General features: G+C 46.8%; 2 protein-coding genes across 2 annotated transcripts in view; one reads left to right on the top strand and one right to left on the bottom strand.

Annotated features, from left to right (window-relative positions):
- Positions 1-7,433, bottom strand: part of MTHFS (methenyltetrahydrofolate synthetase) — a 54,198-nt gene extending 46,765 nt beyond the window's left edge. The window contains exons 1-2 of the mRNA XM_062206356.1: positions 7,229-7,433; positions 2,526-2,787 (exon numbers count right to left, since the gene is read on the bottom strand). Of these exons, the coding sequence (XP_062062340.1) occupies positions 2,526-2,787; positions 7,229-7,348 (382 nt within the window). The 5' untranslated portion in view covers positions 7,349-7,433. The remainder of the gene's footprint in view (positions 1-2,525; positions 2,788-7,228) is intronic.
- Positions 7,434-14,006: 6,573 nt separating this feature from the next.
- LOC133770340 (heterogeneous nuclear ribonucleoprotein F-like) lies at positions 14,007-15,991 on the top strand. Its single transcript, XM_062206355.1, is given in 2 exon segments — positions 14,007-14,509; positions 14,512-15,991. Coding segments are annotated over 2 exon segments (1,236 nt in total). The 5' UTR covers positions 14,007-14,175; the 3' UTR covers positions 15,414-15,991.
- Positions 15,992-27,243: the final 11,252 nt, after the last annotated feature.

Here is a 27,243-nt window from a genome sequence, read left to right as displayed (position 1 = left end):
AAGTCGCAGGAGATGATGCAGGCCCTGCAGCTGCTGTCCCAAAGAGTCAACCAGAATTGGGAACGACTGTGACCCTAAGATCACCAGGCAGAGGAAGCAGCTGCACTAAAATCTGAGCAACTTCAGAGCCTACAACTGTCTCCTTTCCTTATCCACAAGGCAAAGACACTCCCAAGACAATCTGTCCTCTAAATATCTTTGTTTTTTCTTTTAAGATTGATTTATTTATTTGAAAGGCAGAGTTACAGGCAGAGGGAGAAACAAAGAGAAAGGTCTTCCATCTGCTGGTTCACTCCCCAAATGGCCACAATGGCTGGAGCTGAGCCAATCCGAAGCCAGGATCCAGGAGCTGCTTCTGGGTTTCCCACGCAGGTGTAGGGACCCAAGCATCTGGGCCATCTTCCTCTGCTTTCCCAGACTACAGCACAGAGTTGGATCAGAAGAGGAGCAGCTGGGACACAAACCAGTGCCCATATGTGATGCCATCACCACAAGCAGAGGCTTAGCCCACTATACCACAGCGCCAGCCCCCTCTCAGTGCTTGCAGTCTGGGGCTGGTGCTGTGGTGTAGCAGGTTAAACTGCCACCGGCATCCCATATGGGCATTAACTGGTTCATATAGGCTGTTCTGCTTCCGATCCAGCTCCCTGCTAATGCACCTGGGAAAGCAGCAGAAGATGGTCCAGATGAGAGACCTGGATGAAGCTCCTGGCTCCTGGCTTCAGCCTGGCCCAGCCCTGGCTGGTGCAGTCACATGGGGAGTGAACCAGCAGATGGAAGACTACTTTCTGCCTTTCCCTCTCTCCCCTCTCTCTGTGATTCTGCCTTTCAAATAAAATAAATAAATCAAATAAATTTTTAAAAAAATGCTGCAGTCTGTCCCCTTCAAGATGTGACAGAGTTTTACAATGCTAACATCCACCTGCTCTACATTTACAGGCCACAAGAGATGTAGATGTGAAGGTACTTTTTGGTGTCCAAGCCTCTAACAAAGCCAGGCTGGCTTAATAACTCCTGCAGGGAAAGTCAGAGTAGCCAAGTAGACAGTCTCTACTGCTGTGTGCCCTCCCACCCTATCACACTGACGTTATGTCAGCTGCTGTGTCCTGTTGGAAGGACCAGAAATTGGGAGAAGACGGCAAAGTCCCACTGGGGCTGCCTTGCAGCCACTTAGGTCTTGGTCATGTACCTCGGAGACAGGCGGGAGGCACCGGATTAGAAAGGAGCACTGAGCTTGTTCCGCCTGCAGCTCTTGGATGAGCTGATAATGGAAAAGCTGTCCCAAGTGATTACTGGCCAGAGAACAATATGAAAAAGACCCAGTAGGGCAGAAGGCAAGTACATTTAGGAACCTGGGAGACACTAAGAGGGCTGCACCTTTGCCCATGAGGTAGGGAGTAGAAGGACATGAAAGCAGGGACTGGTGCTGTGGTTCCAGAATCGGCTGTTCCACTTCCGATCCAGCTCTCTGCTGTGGCCTGGGAAGGTAGTGGACGATGGCCCAGTGCTCGGGCCCTGCACCTGCTTAGGAGACCTGGAAGAGGCTCCTGGCTCCTGGCTTCGGATTGGTGCAGCTCAGACTGTTGCAGTCATCTGGGGGAGTGAACCAGCAGATGGAAGACCTCTCTCTCTCTCTCTCTGCCTCTACCTCTCTGTAACTCTACCTTTCAAATAAATGAATAAATCTCAAAAAAAAAAAAAAAAAAAAAAGAAGGCCATGAAAGCAGAACGCCGAGCAGGGCTGGGCCCTTCAACAGTGGTGGGAAAGGATCAGGTTGATGTCTTAGGACGCTTGCTCTATTCCTACGTAGACAATGGATTGACAGAAGGGGAGGACGCAAGACACAGACAGGAAGAGCGATGGCGAGGACATCATGATCACTCAGGCAAGATGGGGTGGCTGCTTAGATTGCAACGGGCCTAAGAGAGTGGACACATTCGATAATGATCAGGAAGTACAAGCATCAGGACTTGGCACTGACCCAATGGAGGGCACAAGAGAAGCCAGGAGTTGCAGGTGCCCTGGGGGGTCTCTGGCCTAGTCAGCTGGAGAGCTGGTGGTGATTCCCACTGAGAGGGACATGGTAGTCAGGGTGGAGGGTGGCAGGCTGCATTTGAGACACCTATGTGACATCTAAGATGAGAGGTCCAGAAGGTACTGACAGATCTGGTGGTATAAATATTCATTAGCATCAATAATGCACTCATTAGACTACAACATGAACCACGAGAAATGGGGACGTTAGGGAAAATGCACTGCTCAGCCCTCAGGCCCTCAGGCTTAGGGCAAGAGTCCACGAGAAGACGACGTCTCGGTACCTACTGCTGTTTATACACTTCACAGCTCACACAGGGCGTCAATGCACAGCCTGGGCACGTGGGTATCATGTAACAGAAATGAAATACACATTCGTCCCTACAGGAAAAGCAGCTTCCGCTGACCCAGCCACAATAGGTGGCTCAGAAGGCTGCAAAGTCAGCCTGACAATGTCTTAAGGCATGGACTCTCACGCCATCATGCTCACCGGTGGCCAAGGCCTCCTCCCGCGTGTCACTCTCACTCGGCTGATGAATATTCCAGGACGTTTTAGGAAGGGAAGAAATTTCGTCTGGTGACGCTAGCTTCACCATATCCATGTGATTGCTCTGGAGGCGGTAGCGGGGGATAAAGCAGACTTTGCCTTGCTGGAAGATATCCTTGATGATCTCTTCTGTCTCGATTTCATCTGGCATGCTCAGGAAGATGGAGATTCTCTGGGATTCCTGATACTGCCTGTGGGCAATCACCTGCATGGGAAACGAGGGCGGTGACATTTTCCAAGCTGACACTTTCAAAAGCCAGCAACCCCCCTTCCCAGTTTCTCCCTTCTTCATCCAAATACAAATGGCAAGTGGTAGAGTGGGTTAGAGACAACACCCTGACCTGAAACCTGACTTTCAGTTCAGGACTCATGTATTACTTCTCCGACTGCTTAACCCCTTTGTAGCACACATGCTAATTTAAAAGTCGCCATAGAAACCAGCTGCTGTCATCCAGGGTTGATTCCCCATGTACCCATGGTAGTGGTCTCCAGTCATTTAACACTCCTCCCCTACAGGCTTACTGTATTGTCTCTCTCAACCTTGGCTCCCACAAACTTCGCCAATCCTTACATTGTCAGGCACTTCTTCTTTTTTTTTTTTTTTTAAGATTTATTTATTTATTTGAAAGGCAGATTTACACAGAGAGAGGACAGGCAGAGAGAGAGAGACAGAGAGACAGAGAGAGGTCCTCCATCCGATGGTTCACTCCCCAACTGGCTGCAATGGCTGGCGCTGCGCCCATCCAAAGCCAGGAGCTTCTTCTGGGTCTCCCATGCGGGTGCAGGGGCCCAAGGACTTGGTTCATCTTCTACTGCTTTCCCAGTCCACAGCAGAGAGCTGGATAGGAAGTGGAGCAGCCAGGTCTCGAACCAGCACCCATATGGTCTGCACTTCAGGCCAGGGCGTTAACCCATTGCGCCACAGCACCAGCCCCAGACTTCTCCACTCCTAAACTCGACCCATTTAAAGCCTCACTCAAGCCCTAACTTTTCCTAACTTCTGCAGAACCCTTAAGGCATTGAGAGAAACTTCAATTGTGTATTGAGCACTAATTGTTTCGTGTGCCCTAAATGCAGAATCCCTAACCAGTCTGTAAGTTTCCTGAGGCAGAAAACATGTCTTATAATTCTCTCTTAGGCTAACATTTCCATCCCGTTTTCTGAAATGCTTCTGTTCAAAGGAACATTAAAATGGTCCCAGAGATGGAAGGGTGCAGGGGTCCTGGTGGAAGGATCCCTACTCAGCAGAGCCATTCACTGGCCAGAGGGGGGCTGAGCTCTGCTTACCAGAACTGTCAACCATCTCAAGAACCTACCCAGTTGTAGAAGGCAGCTGTAGCTCCCCCTTTTCCGCTTTCTTTTTATGCCCTCGCCTGTTCTCAAGCTAAGAAGATAAAGATGCTGTAAAGCCAGCTGATGACTGGCACAATGATAACAAGGACAGAGAGCCAACTGTTCCTAATAAAAAGGGAAACACAGACATTAAGTAGATACAGCACATCAAGTCAATGCTAAGGAACAAAGTTAACTCCTGTGTTCTGAAAAGCTACAAAGCTGTTAATAGGCCTCAAATGGGAATGAGAAACCCAGACTTTGGGCAGGCCTCCGGCTTCTGGCACCCAAGTATAAATGAGAAAGTTAAGTGTCTTCTTAGAAAATCGAGAGCTGAGTAAGCAGCCACAAACATGAGTTAAAATTCAGTGTGAGACTGTGCACAGGCACTTAACTTTCTTCTGCAAACCCCATTTAAGTGACAGTAAAGACATTCAAAAAAAGAAAATCCATTATAGCACTAAGACCAAGAAAACAGTGGTTTGACGGATTCCTGTAAGACAAAGTGGATGAGACAGAACTGGCAGACAAACCAGGAGACCACACCACTCTGAAAGCATCGACGCAGGTCAAGCAGAATCCATTCCTCTCTTGGAATCCTAAAGGGATTCACTCCTAAAGGAGACCCATTCAATCCTAAAGGAAATCCATTCCTCCCTTGGAAGGGACTACACATGGCACAGGAAATCCCACTGACGGTCATAACTTCATTCATAAATACATACAGACAACAAAGGATAATCAAACATTTTGGAAAAGTTAAAACACAAAATAGAAGGATGGAATAAAAAAACAAGGTGTGCTAGCAGAAACTGGAATAATTCAGGAAATACAGAATTTTTCTGAAATTCAAATTAGTTTCCTCGGACAAACTCAAGAATATAGTTGCATCTAAACCACAACATACTGCAATGGAAGAAGCAATCGTGAACTAAGAGATAATCACTGGGTTAAAATTTTGATTGGCAGGGGCCAGCGCTATGGCACAGCAGGTTAAAGCTCCGGCTTGCAGCACTGGCATCCCATATGGGCACCGGTTCGAGTCCTGGTTGCTCCACTTCCAATCCAGCTCCCTGCTAATGCACCTGGGAAAGCAGCAGAGGATGGCTCAAGTGCTTGGGCCCCTACACCCACATGGGAGAAACGGAAGAAGCTCCTGGTTCCCGGCTTCAGATCGGTGCAGCTCCGGCCATTGCGGCCATCTAGGGAGTGAACCAGTGGATGGAAGACTCCTCTCTCTGCCTCTCTGTAACTCTGCCTTTCAATTAAAATAAATAAATCTTTAAAAAAAAAAAAAGGAATGTGATACAAGCAGCAACAAAGTAGTACATGGTATGACTGAGTAATTGTAGGGTAAAAGAAAAAATTTGGTATTGACATTTGAAACATTCCTTCCCTAAGCCAAAAATATCTAGTGACACTGAATTATACATCTTTTTCTTACATATTCAGCCATACAACTTGGTTCTACAGTGACTATGAAGTAGGCAGGCATACAGGTGTGGCCCGGCCTGCTCTTTTTCTCTGGCCTCTTGCTAGGAAGGGGCTTGCTGTAGCCCCATGCCTCCAGGGTGCATGGCCTTTGGGCCATGTGCTCTAGGTTTCCTGGCCTAGATGCTCATCCACATGGCTGGTTCCTGGTGCTCAGTATGAACCCCTATTCACCTCTCTCAAATAAAGCTCTCACTCTCCTATGCATCTTTCTTACTAAACAAAAGCTTAAAACGTACCATGCTGCCTCGTTTATCTGTGCCGGTATTTAGAATTCTCTAAATATTAGGCAAGAGCCCTCTTGGGCTTTTTAATATTGGGGATTCAGTAATAAACCCGTGATGAAATCGTATGGCACTCCAAATTCCAGTAGTACATGTGGCACCCTGGATAGCATTTCTAGGGAACTTTAAGGGGCCACATTTCAGTGTAAATTTTAGGGGGTCTTGTCCAATTTCAACTATACTATATACCTATTGTAGAGGGTTGCCCCAGGGCACTGGCAAAGTTCCAGAGTGGTTCCACCTACCTGGGAAAACCTGCTGGATCATGGGAAAGCTCACACTAAGAAGGGACCTTTGCTACAAAAATACATGCTGATTGCAGTCCATGTTGCAGCAGAAACCGGCTGCCCGCCTGCTAGTCCTGTTCAGTGTGTTCAACAAAGCTAGCTCTGCTCACCCCGACTGCTCTGGGTTCCTTCACCATCAGTAACTACAGCCTGAATAGGTTGTTTCCTGTGGCGTGTAACAAAAATACTGTAAATACTGCTGACTAGAATTTCAATTTTGGAAATCAGCCACAATTATTACTCAATAAACTCATTATAGTTACAGAACAGAGTTTAAGTATTATAAAACTCGACAATGGGGTGGATGGACGCTGTCAGGTAGTAGGCCTCCTACTGCAGCGCCGGCATCCCATATGGCACCGGTTCGAGTCCCGGCTGCTCCACTTCTGATCCAGCTCTCTGCCATGGCCTGGGAAAGCAGTGGGGGATGGCCCAGTCCTTGGGCCCCTGCACCCACGTGAGAGACCTGGAAGAAGCTCCTGGCTCCTGGCTTCGGATCGGCGCAACTCTGACCATTGCGGCCATTTGGGGAGTGAACCAGCAGATGGAAGACCTCTCTCTGTCTCTCTCTCTCTCTGTCTGTAACTCTGCCTCTCAAATAAATAAATAAATCTAAAAAAAAAAAAAGAAAGAAAGAAAAAAAGAAAGAAAGAAAGAGCATCATTTCCTGGACACTTCACTGGTCCGACCGGACTCTCCTCAGAGCGCATCTTCAGACTCGCTGAGGGGGCAGGCGGTCACCCACTTCCACCAGAAATTCCTGTCACCCTGCTGTCGCCTCGGCACCGCCATCACCCCCGTTCAGGTGTCGTCCACCCCAGAAGGAGGTCACCCACTCCCATCCACTCCCCACAACCCTCAGCCTCCTCCACTCTTCCCGCCATTGCGCGCCCACAGCTTCCCCATACATAAGACGTGCGCGCGCCGGCGGGAACGTGGCCTGAGGAGGAGGCGGACGTGCGCGTGCCAGCGGCGACGTGGCTTGAGGAGGGGGCGGGCGTGCGCGTGCCGGCGGCGACGTGGCCTGAGAAGGGGGCGGGCGTGCGCGTGCCGGCGGCGACGTGGCCTGAGGAGGGGGCGGGCGTGCGCGTGCCTGCGGCGACGTGGCGCGCGGCGGGAACGTGCCCGGGCCTAAGGGGATGGAGTGAGCGCGCGCGCTGCCGACTGCGCCTGCGCAAAAGCGCCAGCCCAAGGCCGCCCGCCATGGAGGGGGCCGGTTCGCGGTGGAGTCGGCTCCCTCGCGCTCTCGCACCTTCTGGGTCAGTAGCCGGGACTGGCGCAGTCGCTCCTCGGCGCTGATGGCCCGCAGACGCTGCTTCAGCTCAGCCCGCAGGCTCCGCTTGGCGCCGCTCACAGCCGCCGCCGCCGCCATCTCCGGCGCAGTCCCGCCCTGGGCGCCCTCGGGTGCCCACGGCTTTGGCCGCCCCGGGGGCGGAGGGTCAGGGCCCGGGTCAGGCTGAGCGGCCCCGGGCCCGCGGCGCGCCACGCCCCCTGCCCGCCTCCGGCTCGTCCGGCCCCCTCCTCCGCGCCGCCGGCCTGGCGACCCCGCCCTCCCGCCCCGGGCCTGCAGATGGCGGCCGGGCCCTGCCTGGACCCGGGACCCGCGGGGCCGCCCGCGTTCCCGCTCCGTGGGCCCCCACGCGTTCCCGCTCCGTGGGCTCACGGTCAGCCCGCAGAAGGGCCGCCGGCCGCGCTCCCTGTACCGGCATGCAGCCCTGGGCGCTAGGGGGACTGGGCTCCCGTAAAGGGCCAGAGACCCCCTCCTGGGACAGAGCACCTGCTCCCTTCTGCAGTCGGTGGGTTCGCTGCCCGTGAACCGGACTCGGCGAGGTCAGGAGGTCCCCCCGCCTCTGGAGCACCTAGGACCCGCAGGAAGCTGCCCGGTTCCTTCCAGGCCCAGGATGCCACCATATTGTCCAGACGGTGAGAAAATGGAGGCTGCCAGTGAGCCTGGCTCCAGCTGGCGTTTGACCTTCCCCGGGTGGAGAGAGGTCCCTCCAGGGAGTGGGTTGATGTAGACGAGAACCCTTGTGCATCCGCTTTGCCCCCATGTTGCCAGCCAGTAATGAAACTGCGAGTTAATTTTTATTGAACTTTTAAATAATTACAGGCCAGAGCTTAGAAGCTTAACAAGTGGATGTGAAAATTTAGTAGGTCTTGGGTTAAAAGTTTGTATAGAAAAAGCATCCAAGAATAGCAAGAAAGCCCTGGAAACGGAAGATCACAAGGGAGCTAGCCCTTCTGGACATGGGAAGACATTAGAAAGCCAGTATCGTGGAAACAAATACACCAACGAACCAGTGGAGTAGAATGGAAAACACAGAAATAGACTCAAAGCCATGTGGAAATTTAGAACATGGTAAAGATAGCATCTCAGATCACTGAGACAAATACGAACTTTTTAATAAATGGTGCTGGGACAACTGGATAGCAGTGATAAAAAAAAAATTCACCCGTTCCTCAAACCATACATAAAAAAACTCCAAATGGATTACAGTTCCTCTTTCACTTTGATGTAGGGAAAGGTTCTCTAATTATGGTTCAAATCCCAGAGACAATAAAAGACTGATAAATTTGTTGGCATTAAAAAAAAAAATACACGGGGCCAGAGCGAGGGTCCCATATGGGTACCAGTTCTAGTAACAGCTGCTCCACGGCCAACACAGCTCTCTGCTAAGCTGCCAGGGAAAGCAGTGGAAGATGGCCCAAGTGCTTGGGTTCCTGCAACGTTGGAGACCCGAAACTCCTGGCTCCTGGCTTCAGACCGGCGCAGCTCCAGCTGTTGCATCCATTTGGGGAGTGAACCAGCAGATGGAAGACCTCTCTCTCTCTAACTCTGTGTATAACTATGCCTTTCAAATAAATAAATAAATCTTTAAAAAAAAAAAAAAGCTCCATATAAAAAAATACACAAAGCCCAAAGACAACTGACAGACTGAAAAGAAATATGCCACAGACAGAGGGCTAATCTCTCTGATACATGAATGTCTTAGTCCTTAGTCCATTTTTCCTGCTCTAGCAGAACCCTGAGACTGGGCAGGTTATAAGGAACAGAATGGATTGGCTCAGGAGTCTGGGAGCTGGGAAGTCCCAAATGTGGGAGCTGGCATACAGGAAAGGCCTTGCTGTATCATCCCATGGTGGAACCTGAAGATTGAGGTGGGGGATTGAACTCAGTGCCTCTTTATAATGAATTGACTCCCACAACAACAGCATTAACTCATTTATAAGGACAGCGCTCTAATGACCTCTTAAAGATCTCACCTTGGGGCGGGCGCCCTGGCTCACTTGGCTAATCCTCCACTTGTGGTGCTGGCATCCCGTATGGGCGCCGGGTTCTAGTCCTGGTTGCTCCTCTTCCAGTCCAGCTCTCTGCTGTGGCCCGGGAGGGCAGTGGAGGATGGCCCAAGTGCTTGGGCCCTGCACCTGCGTGGGAGACCAGGAGGAAGCACCTGGCTCCTGGCTTCAGATCGGTGCGGCGCGGGCTGTAGCGGCCATTTTAGGGGTGAACCAACGGAAGGAAGACCCTTCTCTGTCTCTCTCACTGTCTATCTGTCAAAAAAAATTTTTTAAAAGATCTCACCTTGTAATACTGTTAAAATGGCAATTACATTTCAGTGTGAGTTTTGAAGGGGATGAACCTTCAATCCATAGCAGTGAAGAACTCAAAACACTGAAATGTGAGGTCATTAGGAAAATAGCCAAAAAGCTTTCAGACTGGGGGAAAAGAGTAGAGCTACCTCAGTTCATAGATGACATAACCTTGTATATAAAAAGTCCTAAGGAATCCACACACGCACACACACACAGCGTTAGCACTAATAAGTTCGACACAGTTTCAGGATACAGGATCAGTATATAAACGTATCTATTAATGGTCTTCCAGCTGCGACATCAGCCCTTCCTGGTTCTGCTGTAGCATCCAGCCTTCCTACTTAAACTGGGACATCGTCTGTAGGTTGTGTTAGCCTCCACAATCATACAAGTCAATAGTTTGTTTTACAAAAAATAATAATAACAATAAAATCACAATTGCATCAAAAAATAAGTAACATAAAAAACTTAGGAATAAATTTAACCAAAGAAATGTTAAGCTTACATGATAAAAATTATATGATACTGTTGAAAGAAATGAGAGGAAATCTATATAAATGAAACAGCATTAGAAAACTTGACTTTTTTTTTTTTTTTTTGAGAGGTAGAGTTACAGACAGTGAGAGGGAGAGACAGAGAGAAAGGTCTTCCTTCCATTGGTTCACTCCCCAGTGGCTGCAACGGCCAGAGCTGTGCTGATCCAAAGCCAGGAGTCAGGAGCCTCTTCCTGGTCTCCCATGTGGGTGCAGGGGCCCAAGAACTTGGGCCATCTTCTGCTTTCCCAGGCCGTAAGCAAAGAGCTGGATCAGAAGAGGAGCAGCCGGGACTAGAACCGGGGGCCATATGGGATGCCGGCGCCGCAGGTGGAAGATTAACCTGTGCCATGGCTCTGGCCTGAAAACTTGACTCTGTTAAGGTGGCAGAACTCCCCGAATGGATCCACAGAGGTAATACCATTAAGAACAGATCTGGCTTTTCTGCAGAAATTAATCAGTGAACCTGAAATTCATATGGAAATACAGGGAACCCAGAATGGCTGAAACAATCTTGAAAAAGAGCAAAGTTGGATAACTCCCATTTCTCAACAGAACTACAGTAATCACATGAGTGGGGTACTGGCTTAGGGATACATAATACATAGGTAAATGGAATAAAATTGAGAGTCCCAAAATAAACCCTGACCCCCTTTTTTTTTTTTAAGATTTATTTATTTATTTGAAAGGCAGAGTTAGAGAGAGGCAGAGGCAGAGAGAGTGTGTCTTCCATCTGCTGGTTCACTCCCCAAATGGCTGCAACAGTGTGAGCTGCGCTGATCTGAAGCCAGGAGCCAGGAGCTTCGTCCGGGTCTCCCACACAGGTGTAGTGTTCCAAGAACTTGAGCCATCTTCCACTGCTTTTCCAGGCCACAGAAGTGGAGCAGCTGGGACTCAAACCAGTGTCCATATGGGATACTGGCACTGCAGGCGGTGGCTTTACCTGCTAAGCCACAGCGCCAGCCCCAATCCCTGACTTTTAATGTCTTTTTTTTTTTTTTTTTCAAAACACTGCCCAAGATAATTCTATAATGAAAGAACCATCTTTTTCAACAAATAATGATGAGAAAACTGCTCACATGCAAAAGAAGTTGGATCCGTATCTAACACCACATTCAGAGTTTAACTCAAAATAGATCAAAGACTTGACCATAAGAGCTAAAATGATAAAACTCTTAATAGAAAACATGGGCATAACTCTTCATCACCTTGGATTAGGCAATGGTTGCTTAGTCCTAGCATCAAAAAACTCGAGCGCCAACTGAAAAAACAGTGGGTAAATTGGATTTCTTCAAATTAAAAGCATTTGTTTATCAAGAGACTAAAAAGACAGAGTGTGGGGAGGGAGAAGAAAACATTTGCAAGTCATATATCTGGTAAAACTTACATCCAAAATATATAAAGAACATTACAATTCAGCAATAAAAGGACAATCCAAAGAGAGCCAAGAGTTTACATAGAATTTCTCCATGTAAGATATATAAATGACCAATAAGCACATGAAAAAATGCTCACCATCATTAGTCATTAGAGAAATACAGACAAGTCACAGAGACAGCATTTCATACCCACCACAATGAGTGTAGTTTTTTAAAAAGGAAATAACAAGTATTGCCACGGATGTGGGGAAATTGAAACCTATGTGCCTGTGGGAAAGTAAAATGATGCAGCCACTTTATAGAACAGTTTGGAAGATTCTCAGAAGGTTAAATGTAGCTACCATATGACCCAGTAACTCCACTCCTACGTATGTACCTAAAGAGAACTGAAAACACGTTCACACAAAAACTTGTATATAAATATCCATAGCCTTATTCACAATAACCGAAGAGTGGAAACAAGCCAAATCCCTGTCCACTGATGAATGTTCAAACGAGATGTGGTGTATCCACCATTGGAATGCTATTCAACCGTGAAAAATCATGGAGAACTGAAACATGCTATAACATGCATGGACCTTGAAAAAGTACGCCAAGTGAAGGAAGTCAGACACAATAAGCCGTGTTTGTGCAGCCTCATTTATGTGAATTGTCCCGAACAGGCAAACCCACAGAAGCAGGAGGTAGATCAGTGGTTGCCTGGTCTGGAAGCAGGAGGCGTGGGGCACGGGGTTTGTTTTTGAAGTGATGAAAATGTCCTAAAGCCAGGTTGAGCTGATTGTTGTGCAACACTGTGAATGTACTAAATCCCAGTGAGTTGTACATTTTGAAGGGTGAATTCAATGATATGTCATTCATAAAATAAAATCTATATGAATGTGCTCATTTTTAAAAATAATATGGTAAGCATAAACCAAAAGCAAACTTTGGGGAATGGGTGGGAACAAAGTGGAAAGGAGGGGAGGGTGGAGTGGAGGAGCACTGAGATTCTCTGTGCCTCTGTGGGTGGCTCTGAGTCAGAGGCACAGGATGCTACCTACAGTTGAGCAGCATGGAGGCAAGCCCAAACAGAATACAAACAGGCCAGGCTGAGCTGGATTACAAATGTGTAATGTAAACACGACCAAGTGGGTGGGGACGAGAGGAACTTGCCTTCGTATAACTTTGGAAAACAGTATTTCTGCCTGTGTATCCTAAGGTGAAAGACAAAAAAAAAAAAACTTTTTACAAATAATTGTACTTTAGTTTTTAGAATTGTGAAATGATTTTATTTGTGTTCTAGAATTGAGCAAATAAGTCAATGTACTGAGAATAACGAGAGTCAGCTTTTCCCTGTTGGAAAAACAAGTTGAGAAATTAAGACAGGGGCAGCTAGAATGACTCCTGGGCTGTTGGAGTTGGAGGTGTTGGCAGGAACTCATGGTTTTTGGTATGGTCCTTCAAAAAGTCCATGGAATGTGCAACTAAAAGACAAATTTACTTTGGTGCAAAACATTTTTTTTAAATTTTTTTAAAAAATTTATTTGACAGAGTTATCGACAGTGAGAGACAGACAGAGAGAAAGGTCTTCCTTCCGTTGGTTCACCCCCCAAATGACCGCTATGGCCGGTGCCTGTGCCGATCTGAAGCCAGGAGCCAGGTGCTTCTCCTGGTCTCCCATGCAGGTGCAGGGCCCAAGCACTTGGGCCATCCTCCACTGCCCTCCCGGACCACAGCAGAGAGCTGGACTGGAAGAGAAGCAACCGGGACTAGAACCTGACGCCCATATGGGATGCTGGCACCGCAGACAGAGGATTAACCAAGTGAGCCATGGTGCCGCCCCTCCTCCCCCCCGGTGCAAAACATTTTGATATTCATGTACTTGAGGGATCTTCAAAGAGTTCATGAAAAGTGCATATTATAAAAAATTATGCATGTATCTCAAATGTGGGCATTTGAGGGAGCCAGTGGATGTGAGCATACTCTCATCTGTATCTATCTATGTATATCTATAGCAATCTCTTTCTCTCAAAAATTTTTTAAGCTTTTTATTAAATTTGATGAAGGGCTGGTGTTGCACAGCAGGTTAAGCCACCACCTGCAATGCTGACATCCCATATAGGCACCAGTTCAAGTCCCCGCTGCTCCACTTCCTATCCAGCTCCTGTGGATGTGCCTGGGAAAGCAGCAGAGCATGACCCAAGTACTTGGGCCCCTGCACCCAAGTGGGAGACCTGCTCCTGGCTCCTGGTGCCTGGCTCTGGGCTCCTGGTTCCTGGCTTCGGCCTGGCCCAGTGCTGGCTGTTGTAGCTGTTTAGGGAGTGAACCAACCATTTGAAGATTCTATTTGTTTTTCTCTGTCTCGCCTCTCTTCCTAACTCTTCCTTTAAAATAAATAAATAAATATGTAGGCGTCCTTCCAGCTGTGTCATGGAGGCAGGATTGCGCCGCATCTTCCTGAAGAAGGTTAAGAACAAAAAGATGCACCTGGGGTTTCCCTGGAGCCCCTGCACGTCTAAGCCTCAGGTGGGATCTGGGGTCCTTCACTGGAAGCCGCTCTTGCTGAATGAAATAGAAATCAGGCCAGCTCTCCTCGTGGACAGCTGGTCACCTACCAGAGGTGTCTCCTGCGGAAGGTATCCTTGGCGGTACTCTAAGCCATACAAAGACAACTTGCACCCAAGTTTGTCTGACATCTACCCTGTCAAGTGTCCATGATGCCAGGTCGCGAGGGAGGTGAAGGCTTTGCGGTCAAGCTCCGTGGCCTGCCCTGGTCCTGCTCTATTGAGGACGTGCAGAACTTCCTGTCCGACTACACAATTCATGATGGGGCCGCAGGCGTTCATTTGATCTACACTAGAGAAGGCAGGCAGAGTGGTGAGGCATTTGTCGAACTTGAATCAGAAGATGATGTCAACATGGCCCTGAAAAAAGACAGGGAAAGCCTGGGGCACCGGTACATGGAGGCGTTCAAGTTTCACGGAACCGAGATGGATTGGGTGTTGAAGCACAGCGGTCCAAACAGCGCTGACACCGCTAATGACGGCTTCGAGGACTCCCGTTTGGATGCACAAAGGAAAAAATTGTTCAGTTTTTCTCAGGGTTGGAAATCGTGCCAAACAGGATCACCTTGCCTGTGGACCCCGAGGGCAAGATTGCAGGAGAGGCCTTCGTGCAGTTTGCCTCTCAGGAGCTAGCAGAGCAGGCGCTAGGGAAGCACAAGGAGAGAATAGGGCACAGATATATTGAGGTCTTTAAGAGCAGTCAGGAAGAAGTGAGGTCATACTCAGATCCTCCTCTGAAGTTCATGTCTGTTCAGCGACCCGGGCCCTATGACAGGCCTGGCACAGCCCGGAGGTATATTGGCATTGTGAAGCAGGCAGGCTTGGAGAGAAAGCGGCCTGGCGCCTACAGCGCTGGCTATGGGGGCTATGAGGAGTACAGTGGCCTCAGCGATGGCTACGGCTTCACCACTGAGCTGTTCGGAAGAGACCTCAGCTACTGCCTCTCAGGAATGTACGACCACAGATACGGAGACAGCGAGTTCGCAGTGCAGAGCACCACCGGCCACTGCGTCCACATGAGAGGGCTGCCATACAAAGCGACCGAGAACGACATCTACAACTGCTTCTCTCCACTTAACCCGGTGAGAGTCCATATTGAGATTGGCCCAGATGGAAGAGTGACGGGCGAAGCTGATGTGGAGTTTGCCACCCACGAAGAAGCTGTGGCAGCGATGTCGAAAGATAGGGCCAATATGCAGCACAGATACATAGAACTCTTCTTGAATTCCACAACGGGGGCCAGCAACGGGGCCTACAGCAGCCGGGTGATGCAGGGCATGGGGGTGTCCGCGGCTCAGGCCACCTACAGTGGCCTGGAGAGCCAGTCAGTGAGCGGTTGTTATGGCGCTGGCTATAGTGGTCAGAACAGCATGGGTGGATATGATTAGTTTTGCAGAAGCATTTGAGTTAATTTCAATCAAATTTTCAGAGGCAGCCAGCAAGCAGTGAAAAAGAAGTTATTACCCTAGAGGAAGCTGTGGGACCCGTTTGCACCATCAGTTTGTGAAATCTGGATTAAAAAATTATCTCTTCAGTGTTTTCTCATGCAAACTTTTCTTCTAGCATGTGATATTGAGTAAACTAAAACTATTTTCCATTTTTCTCTAACATTTTAGTAGTATCCTTCCGAGTGATGTTATCTGAGTTAAAGTAGTTTAAGTATGTTAAATTATGGATCTTTTACACCACACCACAGTGAACACCTTGGGGAGATGTACTTTTTTGGAAAATTCAAAGGTGCTAGATCCCTAATTCAAAGAGAAACATTTCTCATGTTTGTTTATTCTAGTTTCTATTTTCATTTAAATCTTTTAGGTTAAGTTTAAGCTCTTTAAAAGTTAGTTTTGAGAATTGAGACACAATACTAATACTGTAGGAATTGGTGAGGCCTTGACTTAAAACTTTATTTGTACTGTGATTTCCTTTGGGGTGTATTTTGCTAAGTGAAACTTGTTAAAATTTTTTTAACTAAATTTTTTTCTCAAAATAAAGACTTTTTCACAATGAAAAATAAATAAATATGTAATCATTAGTTAGTTTGGTGAAAGCATGTGATAGAATGGGATTTCACTGTGAAAACCCGGAAATTTTAGTGAACGCCGAGAGTAAGTCAACAAACTGTTACTGGGAGGGCATTTGGCACAGCAGTTAAATCCCTGCGTGGGATGCCTGTTTCGGCACCAGAGTGTCTGATTCACGTCCCAGCTCCGCTTCCAATCCAACTGACTGCTAACATCTTAGGAGGCAGCAGCTGATGGCCCAAGTACTTGGGTCCTTGCCACCCACATGGGAGACCCAGTTGGAGTCCCAGCTCCTGGCTTTCATCTAGACCAGCCCTGGCTATTGCAGGAATTTGGGGAGCAAACCAGAGGATGGAAAATATCTGTCTCATTGTCTGTCTATCCATTTATTTATATCCGTATCTCTTCCTGCCTTTTAAATATAGTGAAACATAAATAAATTTTAAGAACACATTTACTAACCCTTTACTACAGCAGGCTGCTAACCCATCTCCTAGCTGTTACAGTCTCCTGCTGCCTGGTCACACCATTGCAAACTCTAGCTCCCCAACAAAAGAGGACTTCTAACCATATTGCTTCTTTAAAGATCACCTTCAGTAAGAACTTCTCAGGAAGCACAAGGCTCCTCTCAGCCTGGACTGCCTGTTCAGCTCCACCCCTTCCCACTCACCACCACAATATTCTGTGCTTCCCCAGGCCCCTCATCACAGCTCATCTCTGTGTTGTCATCCTGTAAGAAGGGATGTCCACAAGTTCATGAAAATGGGATGCAAAGAAAAACTGGGGTCAGGTATTGGCCTATTGGTGAGATGCCTACATCCCATGTCGGAGTACCCAACTTCGATTCCCGGCTTCAGCTCTTGATCCTAGCTTCCTGCTGATGCAGATCCTGGAAGGCACTGCTGGTGGCTCAGGTACTTGAGTCCCTGCCAGTCCAACCCTAGCCACTGTGGGCATTTGGAGAATGATGGGAAGTCAGTCTGTCTGTCTTTCTCTCTCTTTCTCTCAACCATACCACCTCCAAAATAAATTTTTTAAAATAGTGTTTATGAAAAGTTGAGTTTATTTTGCAAAAATATGAACATCATGCATACTTTTTCATAACACACATTTTCCATGACCTCTTTGAAGACCACTTGCACTAATATGGAGAAATTCACCAGAATCCCTCCCAGAAAAACTACCACATATATGACTTTTAAAAAAGAAGCACTTCCATAAGCCACTTGGGGCAGAAAGTGAGAGCCAAAGAGATAGAAGATGGTCCCTAAAGTCCTGCATGTGCCAATCAGAGGATACTGCATCTCAAGGAGGGTGGGTGGATGGGTAGGGACTAAAACAGGGGAAGAGTTGCAGAGCTAATAAGGCTAATTTCTCCTGCACTGGAGGGAAGGGTGAGGGGCTCCACAGGAGCAACACAGCCAGGAAGAACTCTGAAGAACAAAATGTCAAAGAAGGACTTTTTTTTCACGTGTTTGCTAAGTGGATACAATATAAAGCCTTTCACCTCTCTCCCTGACCAAATATTCAATGCTGTGGATTGCCAGTTTGAGTGGATTTAGGGTTGGGAGTGGTGAACATAAGGCTGATTAGTATAGAATTAAAGAAAAACAAGGCGGGGGGAGAGAACTGACATCCAGCCAAGGGGTGCTAGTGATAGGAGGTACCATTTATTGAGCTTACCAAATGCCAGGGACCATGCTGAATCCTTTATGCATTCTGTCTCCAAACCAACTAGGAAGTAGGTAGTGTTATGAAACTAGAAAACAAGTGTGGAAACCACAAGTTTCTTACACAAGTTCATGCAGCTGCTACATGGACATAATCAGACTCGAACCCAAGATGTCAAAAACCCACACGACACTGTCCCCTCTTGTCACAGCTACGCTCTTGCTCCGAGTAGAGTACGTGCCTGGGACCATGCTTCATAGTCTCCTGTCTCCTCCCTGCTCAGGGTCAGAGTGGAACGGGTTCTCAGCTGATGTTTGTTGAGTCACTGAGTGGAGTCTGTGTTCTGAGCCAAGAGGATAGGAGGAACCTGATGAAGCTAATGAAATCCAAAACTGCTGATGGAAGTCCAGGTCATGAAAGGGAGCACCATGTCCTCTTTGGTGGTCGAGCTGTAACACATTTTAAGGGCGACTCGCCATGCTGTGGCGAGGCAGGTCGCTATTTTAGAAGTTGAAAAGAAAGGCCATGGTGTCCCCAGTGAAAACTCAATGACCCCCAGCCATGAGGTCTCCCTGGTTGTGTTTAAATTCAGTGCAGCAGACTATGTGAGAGTTAATGCACGGGGACAGGGACTAGCTGGGGAAGGGAGAAGAAAAATGGATAAGAGCCATCACCGAAGGTAAAAGAAGCACTGAACTCACTTGTGTGGTCCATGGTCTCATCCTTACACTTTTAGACCTGGAGCTTGATTTCTGTTAGCATGCCAGAATATGATCTGTTTACCAATATTTGCTACATGAGTGGCTGCCGTGAACCACCAGCTGTAGCACAATGTGACTCGTTCATCATGCAGGATCTCAGGCCCTTCCCAGACCTCTGGAATCAAAGTCAGTATTTCAACACAATCCCTTGGTGATTAATATTCATACTGAGGTTTGAGAAGCACTACCATAGACTAATGTATACTCCAACTGCCAACTCTCGGGAAGAAATAGAAGCTTTGTGCCAACCATAACTTAGCCTACACAGAGCATTCTCTCTATTTAGGTAGTTCAGGGGGTTGCCTAGTGACCCCCCACTTCTCCAGTAACCCCACACACACCCCATCTCCAGGAAGTGACTTTTCAGCTGCAATATCAAGGCAGAGTTAGCAAACACTAGGTGAAAGGGTGAGTGAACTGGAGTGGGAACTGTTAAGAGAGTTTTCCAGGAAGAAACAAGTGCTATGTCAGAGCTCCTAAAGGAATTTCAGAGGAACTGAAAGTTTCCTAGAACAGCTACTTAACAAAGTACCAGGAACAGAGTGACATGAGATGAGGCTGAAGAACTGGGATCCAGATGATCTGGGCTTGCTTTTGTTTTTCTGTTTGTTTCTTAATAAATTTTATTTTGGAATACTTCTAAATTCACATAACAGTTGCAAAGATAAATCAAAAAGTTCCCATATACCCATCACTAATGTTTACATCTTACTTTGGTACATTGTCAGAACCAAAAAATCAACATTGGTCTATTGCTATTAACTAAATTCCAGACTTTATTTGGATTTCACTAATTTTTTGGTTGCGGCCTTTTTTTTTCTGCTCCAAGATCCAATCCAAGCTATCACGTTGGGTTTAGTTGTCATGTCTTCAAAGCCATCTCTCACAAGATAATTCCCCAGAACTTCCTTATTTTTAATGCCTTTGACAGTTTTGGGAATGCTAGTCAGGTGTTTTTTAAAATGTTCCTAGAGTTGCCTTTGATGATTTCTGGGGTTTTTGGGTTTTGGAAGATAATACCACAGAAATTAAATGCCCTTTTCATCACAAGATGTCAAACGATGCTGTCAACGCAACTGATCATCTGGCCAAAGCACTGTTTGGCCAGGTTCCTCCCCCATAGAGTTACTCTATTTCCCCTTTCTGTGGTCTATTCTCTGCAAATGGGTCATGAAGGCTGGTTCACTCATGTTGAAGAAGTAAAATCTTCAGAATTCGATCCAGTTTTAGTTGGAAAAAGGAACGGAAGAGAAGAAGTTTTGAAGATGGCTCCTAGGAGCCTAGTTTCTGGTTTGAGCAGCTGGTTGGATGTCAACAGAATTGAAAGCAGAAGGACACAGTAAATAGGCAAGCAGAGCATCTGAGGCTTTGCTGACAGAAGCAACCACAGGGCTGTGCAGGAAGCGCACTGCTGGTCAGATGCCTCTGCTAGACGCTGATGCCGTTGTTTCTCTGGGTAGCCATGACTATTCTGCATGGCTCCGTACCCTGAACACAAACACAATAAAACAGTCCTGTGAAGTTAGGTAAAATTTTGATTCTCTTAGGGAAACAGTCTTCCTCACCCCAAATCCTTTTTTCTTTTTTTAATAATTTATTTATTTGTTTTCATCTTATTTCTTTCTTTCTTTTTTTTTTTTTTTTTTTTTTTTTTTTTTGACAGGCAGAGTGGATAGTGAGAGAGAGAGAGACAGAGAGAAAGGTCTTCCCTCCAATGGCTGCTGCGGCTGGCTCATCTCGCTGATCCGAAGCCAGGAGCCAGGTGCTTCTCCTGGTCTCCCATGCAGGTGCAGGGCCCAAGGACTTGGGCCATCCTCCACTGCCTTCACAAGCCATAGTAGAGAGCTGGCCTGGAAGAGGGGCAACCAGGATAGAATCCGGCACCCCAACCGGGACTAGAACCCGGTGTGCCGGCGCCGCAAGGCGGAGGATTAGCCTGTTAAGCCAGGGCGCCAGCCCACCCCAAATCCTTGAGAATAACAATTCAGTAGTCATCTGATAGAGTCCCGTCAAAGATTTTACTCTTCAAAACACTAGCACTCGTACCTGCAGATACACCCAACACTAGGGGTGAAGTTCATTAGGGTTCTGCATCCCTAAAGAGCTCTATGGGCTTGGGCGTGGGACTTCATGGCAGAATAACTGAAATCCTCCTGAAATCCTCAGGAGCACATATATTAATAATCCAAGGCAGGCCGGTGCCGTGGCTTAACAGGCTAATCCTCCGCCTTGCGGCACCGGCACACCGGGTTCTAGTCCCAGTCGGGGCACCGATTCTGTCCCGGTTGCCCCTCTTCCAGGCCAGCTCTCTGCTGTGGCCAGGGAGTGCAGTGGAGGATGGCCCAAGTGCTTGGGCCCTGCACCCCATGGGAGACCAGGAGAAGCACCTGGCTCCTGCCATCGGATCAGCGAGATGCGCCAGCTGCGGCGGCCATTGGAGGGTGAACCAACGGCAAAAAGGAAGACCTTTCTCTCTGTCTCTCTCTCTCACTGTCCACTCTGCCTGTCAAAAAAAAATAAAATAAATACTAATCCAAGGCAGAAGTCAAGGTTCTGAAAAGGAGATTTAGCAACATAAAGTGCTTCTGAGATGGGGAACAGGGAGTATGCTTGACATTGAGCAAGGGAAAGATGAGGTCAGACTGTTCAAAGGGGAGGTAGACTGGGAAAGACTGTGCAGACCATTTCAAGAACCTTGTACAAACTTGAACTTTCACTGAGTGAGGTAGAAACCCCTGGAAAATTGTAAATGGAGAAGGAACATAAGTCATCTTACATTTTAAAGACTCATTCTGACTGTATGTTGGGAATAAACTATAGAAGGAGAAAGGAACCAACAAGATAATCCATCAGGAGGTTACTATAAAATCTACCAAGTTCATGGAATCTGTAAAATCTAACAAGTTCATAGAAAATATGCATTAAAAAAGAACTGTGTGTGGATTTTGAAAATTTTCTGCACCAATATGAATTTATCAGTACCCCTATATGCAAGAGATTTTTGGGTGCCCCAGATCCCGGTGGCATTAGTTGCTAGAAGATAGTACTAAGTCATTGAACACTGGGTGTATTTTGATGACAGAACCAAGTAGTATTTCCTGATGGATTGAATGTATGTTGTGAGAGAAAGAGAAGAGCCCAGGAGTCTGAAGGATTTCCACCCTGAAGGGAGGATGGAGATGGGGAAGGACTCCGGGTTAGAGCTTTGGGGATGATGAGGATCAAGTATTCTGATTTGGGCAAGATGCATTTAATGTGCGTGCTAAACATCCAAGTAGAGAGCCATCTGTTCCACTGAGGGAGACACAGTCTGCTGTCCAGTGAGGAGGTCGTGGGTGGAGATAAGATTCTGGGAATTGTAGCATATGCTTGATGCTCAAAGTCACAGTACTGAAGGAGATGGCTAGAGTGTAGAGAAGGAGAAAGCTGGGCACTTAGGTGTTCAGAGGTAGGGGATTTAGCTTGAGGAGAGAACAAAGATTCACCTAGGAGCCAGAGTTGCCTGTAAGACAGGAGGAAAACCACGAGACAGTGGTGGTCCCCACGTCAGATAAAAATATGCACAAAGAGAGAGTTGTCCACTGCATCAAATGTCACAGGTCAAGAGAGTGGAAGTCTGAGAATTCGTCTCTGAACTTTGTGTTGAGGATAAAAGTTTGATTGGTATGGGTTCAAGAGACGATGAGGGGGTGGGCATTGCAGTGCAGGGGGTTTAGCAGCCAGTTAGATCACCTGCATCTCACATTAGATTACTGGTTTGAGTCCCAGCTACTTAGTTTTGTGATCCAGCTCTCTGCTAATGTGCCTGGGAAAACAGTGGAGGATGGCCCAAGTGCTTGGACCCCTATATCCATGTAGGAATCCTGGATGAGGCTCCTGGATCCTGACTTTGGCCTGGCCCAGCCCTAGCCATGGCAGACATTTGGATAGTGAAGCAGCAGATGAAAAACTTATCTATCTATCTATCTATCTATCTATCTATCTATCTATCTCCCCCTCTCTCTCTCTAACTCTGCCTTTCAAATAAATAAATCTCTTTTTAAAAGACAATGAGAGGAGAGAAATGGAGACAGCAAGTATAGACAGCTCTTTTTGGAGGTTTTCTAAGAAAGGGAGCAGAAAAGCAGGGGAGTCACTGATAAGAGAGTGAATGTCGTTTTCTTTTGTTGTGTTTGTGTTTACCATAGGAGAGAGCCCAGCAAGTTTGTGTGCCAACAGGGCTGAGTCAGTCGAGAGGGGAAATGATGATGGGGAAGTTTGAGCCAGCAGAGCTGTTACTGCAGACACAGTAAGGATGGGGTCTAATGTGTGTGGGTAGAGGTCGGGCCCAGAGTAATCGATTCACAGTAAGGAAAGAACAATAAAGCAGAGCTGGTTGTAGTCACCCACAGGATGGTGGGAGGAGGTGTGGAGGCTCGCACCAAAATAGGAAGCAGAGTCAATGGAAATGAAATTGTGTCAAGATAACTGGGTTGCGAGTGTTTGTAACAATAAACTCTCCCTATAAATGCTGGCTTCCCTCGCTCAGATAGCACAAGCACGCACCCTCTGCTCTAAGATAGTGAAGGGAACATTGGTCATGGGTTTGCATCTCATGTGAGGCAGCTAGATTTCCTCTGTTACAGCAATAACTCTTTGCCCTGGGCCCAGTCAGCTGTCTTGAAAATGCTGCCCATGATCACAAGGCAGCTGAGTCTGAAAACCCCACCAGCACTGTGGAAAAATGCTTTAGTCATGGCACGTCCTGCTGCTGTGACCCAACAGCATCTTCCAGCAGAAATAACCACCTAGAGCTACCAGTGACAGAGAAAGGGCTGGGTGTATGTTCACAGTCTGCGGGGTGTGAGGAGGCGGCATTTTCCTTGTCAGCAACTTTGCACCTGCTGCAGAAAGTCTCCAGACCCAGAAGATTGGCCAGTCCGTTCCATCAGGGGCCATCCTCCTGGGAGACGAACGTTAAAGGGCGGAGGGCAACAGTGAGAGCATGAGGACACTCAGCTGCCTGCCAGAGGTCACCCTCAGGGGGGGACCTCTTCTCCCAGCTGGATTTCACATGCAGTTTCCACTTGTGGAAGGGAAGGGGGAGAGGTGGAGTGCTGAGCTCTGGGGGTCCCAACCCTCTGACCTGGGACAGGTCCTTTCTGGTGTTAAGACTTTGTCTGCAGTAGTCTGGGAGTGCAGAGGGTTTTCATGAGGATTTTCCCCCCAGAAACATTTTATATAAGGTATACAAACTTCATGCATTTCAGAAATACAACTTTAGGAACATAATGGTTCTTCCCACCATGCCCACCCTCCCACCCGCTCTCCCACCCTTCTTCCTCCTCCCTCTCCTATTCCCATTCTTAATTTTTATTTTTTATTTATTTTTAATTTTTTATATTTTTTTTGACAGGCAGAGTGGACAGTGAGAGAGAGAGAGAGAGACAGAGAGAAAGGTCTTCTTTACTGTTGGTTCACCCCACAATGGCCACTACGGCCAGCGCACCGCGCTGATCCGAAGCCAGGAGCCAGGTGTTTCTCCTGGTCTCCCATGCAGGTGCAGGGCCCAAGGACTTGGGCCATCCTCCACTGCACTCCTGGGCCACAGCAGAGAGCTGGACAGGAAGAGGAGCAACCGGGACAGAATCCGGCACCTCGACTGGGACTAGAACCCGGTGTGCCAGCGTCACAGGCAGAGGATTAGCCTATTGAGCCACGGCACCGGCCCCATTCTTAATTTTTACTAAAATCTATTTTCAATTAACTTTATACACTGAATATTAACTCTATAATAAGTAAAGAGTTCAAAAAATAGTGTGAAAAAACAAACTGTTCCTCAGCAGTTTTTTTATTTCTCTTTTGATTTCTTCTCTGACCCACTGCTCATTCAGGAGCACTTGTTCAGTCTCCATGTGTTTGCACATGTTCTAGAGATTCTTGAGTTGTTGATGTCCAGCTTCATTCCAATGTGGTCAGAGAAGATGCATGGTATGATTTTTATTTATTTTTTAATTTGTTGATACTTGCTTTATGGCCTAGCCCGTGGTCTATCCTAGAGGAAGTTCCATGCACTGATGAGAATGTGTTTTTTGAAACTGTAGGATGAAACGTTCTGTAACTATCTGTTAGGTCCATTTGGTCCGTAGTGTCGATTAACTATTGTTTTCTTGCTGATTTTCCGTCTGGTTGATCTGTCCATTCTGAAAGTGGGGTATTGAAGTCCCCCATTATTATTGTATGGGAGTTTATGTCTCCCTTTAGATCCACTAACATTTCTTTTAAGTAGCCAGGAGACCTGTAATTAGGTACATATACATTTATTATAGTCACATCTTCCTGATGAACTGACCTCTTAATCATTGCATAGTGCCCTTCTTTGTCTCTTTTAACAGTTTTTACATTAAAGTCTGTTTTGTCTGATACTGGGATGGCTACACCAGCTCTTTTTTTGGTTTCTGTTAGCATGGAATATCTTTTTCCATCCTTTCACTTTCAGCCTGTATGTATCTTTGTTGGTGAGAGGTGTTTCTTGTAGGCAGCAAATAGATAGGTTTTTTTTTTTTTTAATACATTCAACCAGCCTGTATCTTTTAACTGGAGAGTTGAGGCCATTTACATTCAAGGTGACTATTAATAAGCAACTATTTGGCCCTGGTATTTTCCCATAAATATTCCTATTGTTTACCTTGGATTTCCATTGTACTTTTAAAAAAAAGATTTATTTTATTTATTTGAAAGACAGAGTTAGACAGAGAGAGAGAGAGAGGTCTTCCATCCACTGGTTCACTCCCCAGATGGCCACAACAGCCGGAGCTGTGCCAATCTGAAGCCAGGAGCCAGGAGTCAGGAGCCTCTTCTGGGTCTTCAAGCGGGTACAGGGGCCCAAGGACATATTCTGCTGCTATCCCATGCCATAGCAGGAAGCTGGATAGGAAGAGGAGCAGCAGGACTAGAACCGGCACCCATATGGGATGCTGACACTTCAGACCAGGGCTTTAACCCACGGTGCCACAGCGCCAGCCCCTCCTTTGTACTTTTATTGGGAGATTTTCTGCCTTCCCCTTCTTTCATAGTGATGACCATGTTTCTGTGTGTAGTATATCTTTAAGGATCTTTTGTAAGGCTGGATGGGTGGTGACAAATTCTGTCAATTTCTGTTTGTTATGGAGGGTCTTTATTTCACCTTCATTCATAAATGAGGGCTATGCAGGGTACAGTATTCTGAGTTGACAGTTTTTTTTTCCCTTAAGACTTGGACTATGTCTTACCATTCTCTCCTAGCCTGTAGGGTTTCTGATGAGAAGTCAGCTGTAAGTCTAATTGGAGATCCTCTGAAAGTAATCTGGCATTTCTCTTGTGCACATTTTAGAATCTTTTCTTTGTGTTTTACTGTGGAGAGTTTCACTACAATGTGTCGTGGTGAAGATCTTTTCCAGTCATGTCTATTAAGAGTTCTATGTGCTTCTAGTACTTGGATGTTCCTTACTCTCTCCAAATTAGGGAAGTTTTCTATAGTGATTTCACTAAGAAGGCGTTCTAATCCATTCTGTCTTTCTATGCCTTCAGGAATTCCTGAGACTTACATGTTGGGTCATTTGATAGTATCCTATAAATCTCCAACACTGTTTTCTAATTTCTTCTTCGTTTTTTGTTCTCTTGGTCTGAAATTTCCAGAGATTTGTCTTCTTTTTTTATTTTTTAAAGATTTTATTTATTTGACAGGTAGAGTTACAGACAGTGAGAGAGAGAGAGAAAGGTCTTCCTTTTGCTGGTTCACTCCCCAAATGGCCGCTACAGCCAGAGCTACACTGAACCAAAGCCAGGAGTCAGGTGCTTCTTCCTGGTCTCCCATGTGGGTGCAGGGGCCCAAGGACTTGGGCCATCTTCTACTGCTTTCCCAGGCCACAGCAGAGAGCTGGACTGGAAGAGGAGCAACCAGGACTAGAACCAGCGCCCATATAGGATGCCAATGCCTCAGGTGGAGGATTAACCTAGTGCGCCATGGCGCCAGTCCCGCAGAGATTTATCTTCTAACTCATATATTCTTTCTTCTGCCTCACCAAGCCTACCTCACTAAATGCTTACCACTGCATTTTTATTTGATCTATTGAATTCTTCATTTCTAATATTTCATTTTGATTTCTCTTTAAAATCTCAATTTCATGAGAAAAAATGTTAATTCATGTCATGTATGGATTTGCTTCTGATTACTCCTAAGTAATCCTGTGATCAAGTTTTTGAATTCTGTTTCCAGCATTTCTTCAATCTCTTCATTTTCACATTCTAGTGCTGAAGCGTTGCTGTGTTCCTTTGAAAGCATCATGTTGTCTCCCTTATTCTTGTTTCTTGAATGCTGTGTTTATTTTTAAGCATTTGTGGAGATACTTGTTGGTTTGTGTTTTTTTTTTTTTCTCATTGTCATGAAGATTAACAGGGATTAGGTAGCCAGAGTTCCTAGCACACAGAAATCAGTCAGCCAACAGTCTTCACTGTTTTCCATGTCACTACTGAGAACAGGGTGTTCAGCCGCTCCCCACCTGCGTGGTTATCAGTCCAAAGCCAATTAATGCTCACTCCTCTTTGCTCTCTATTTACTGGGCCCCCTCAAACAGGCTCCGAACAAAGCTCTGAGATAAACAGTAAGCCAAAACAGGCATGCTTCCTGCTCTCATAGGACTTGACAGCTGATGATGGAACCGATGCATTGGTTTTTAAATTACACTAATATAACCCTGTAATCAAGTTAGCTTTGTTTTGAGAGTCCACAGTGGAATGTACCCTCG

This window comes from Lepus europaeus, chromosome 11 (assembly GCF_033115175.1).
Source record: "Lepus europaeus isolate LE1 chromosome 11, mLepTim1.pri, whole genome shotgun sequence".
NCBI classification, from domain to species: domain Eukaryota; kingdom Metazoa; phylum Chordata; class Mammalia; order Lagomorpha; family Leporidae; genus Lepus; species Lepus europaeus.
The sequence above is the reverse complement of the archived record's forward strand: the minus strand, read 5'-3'. Positions and strand labels throughout refer to the sequence as shown.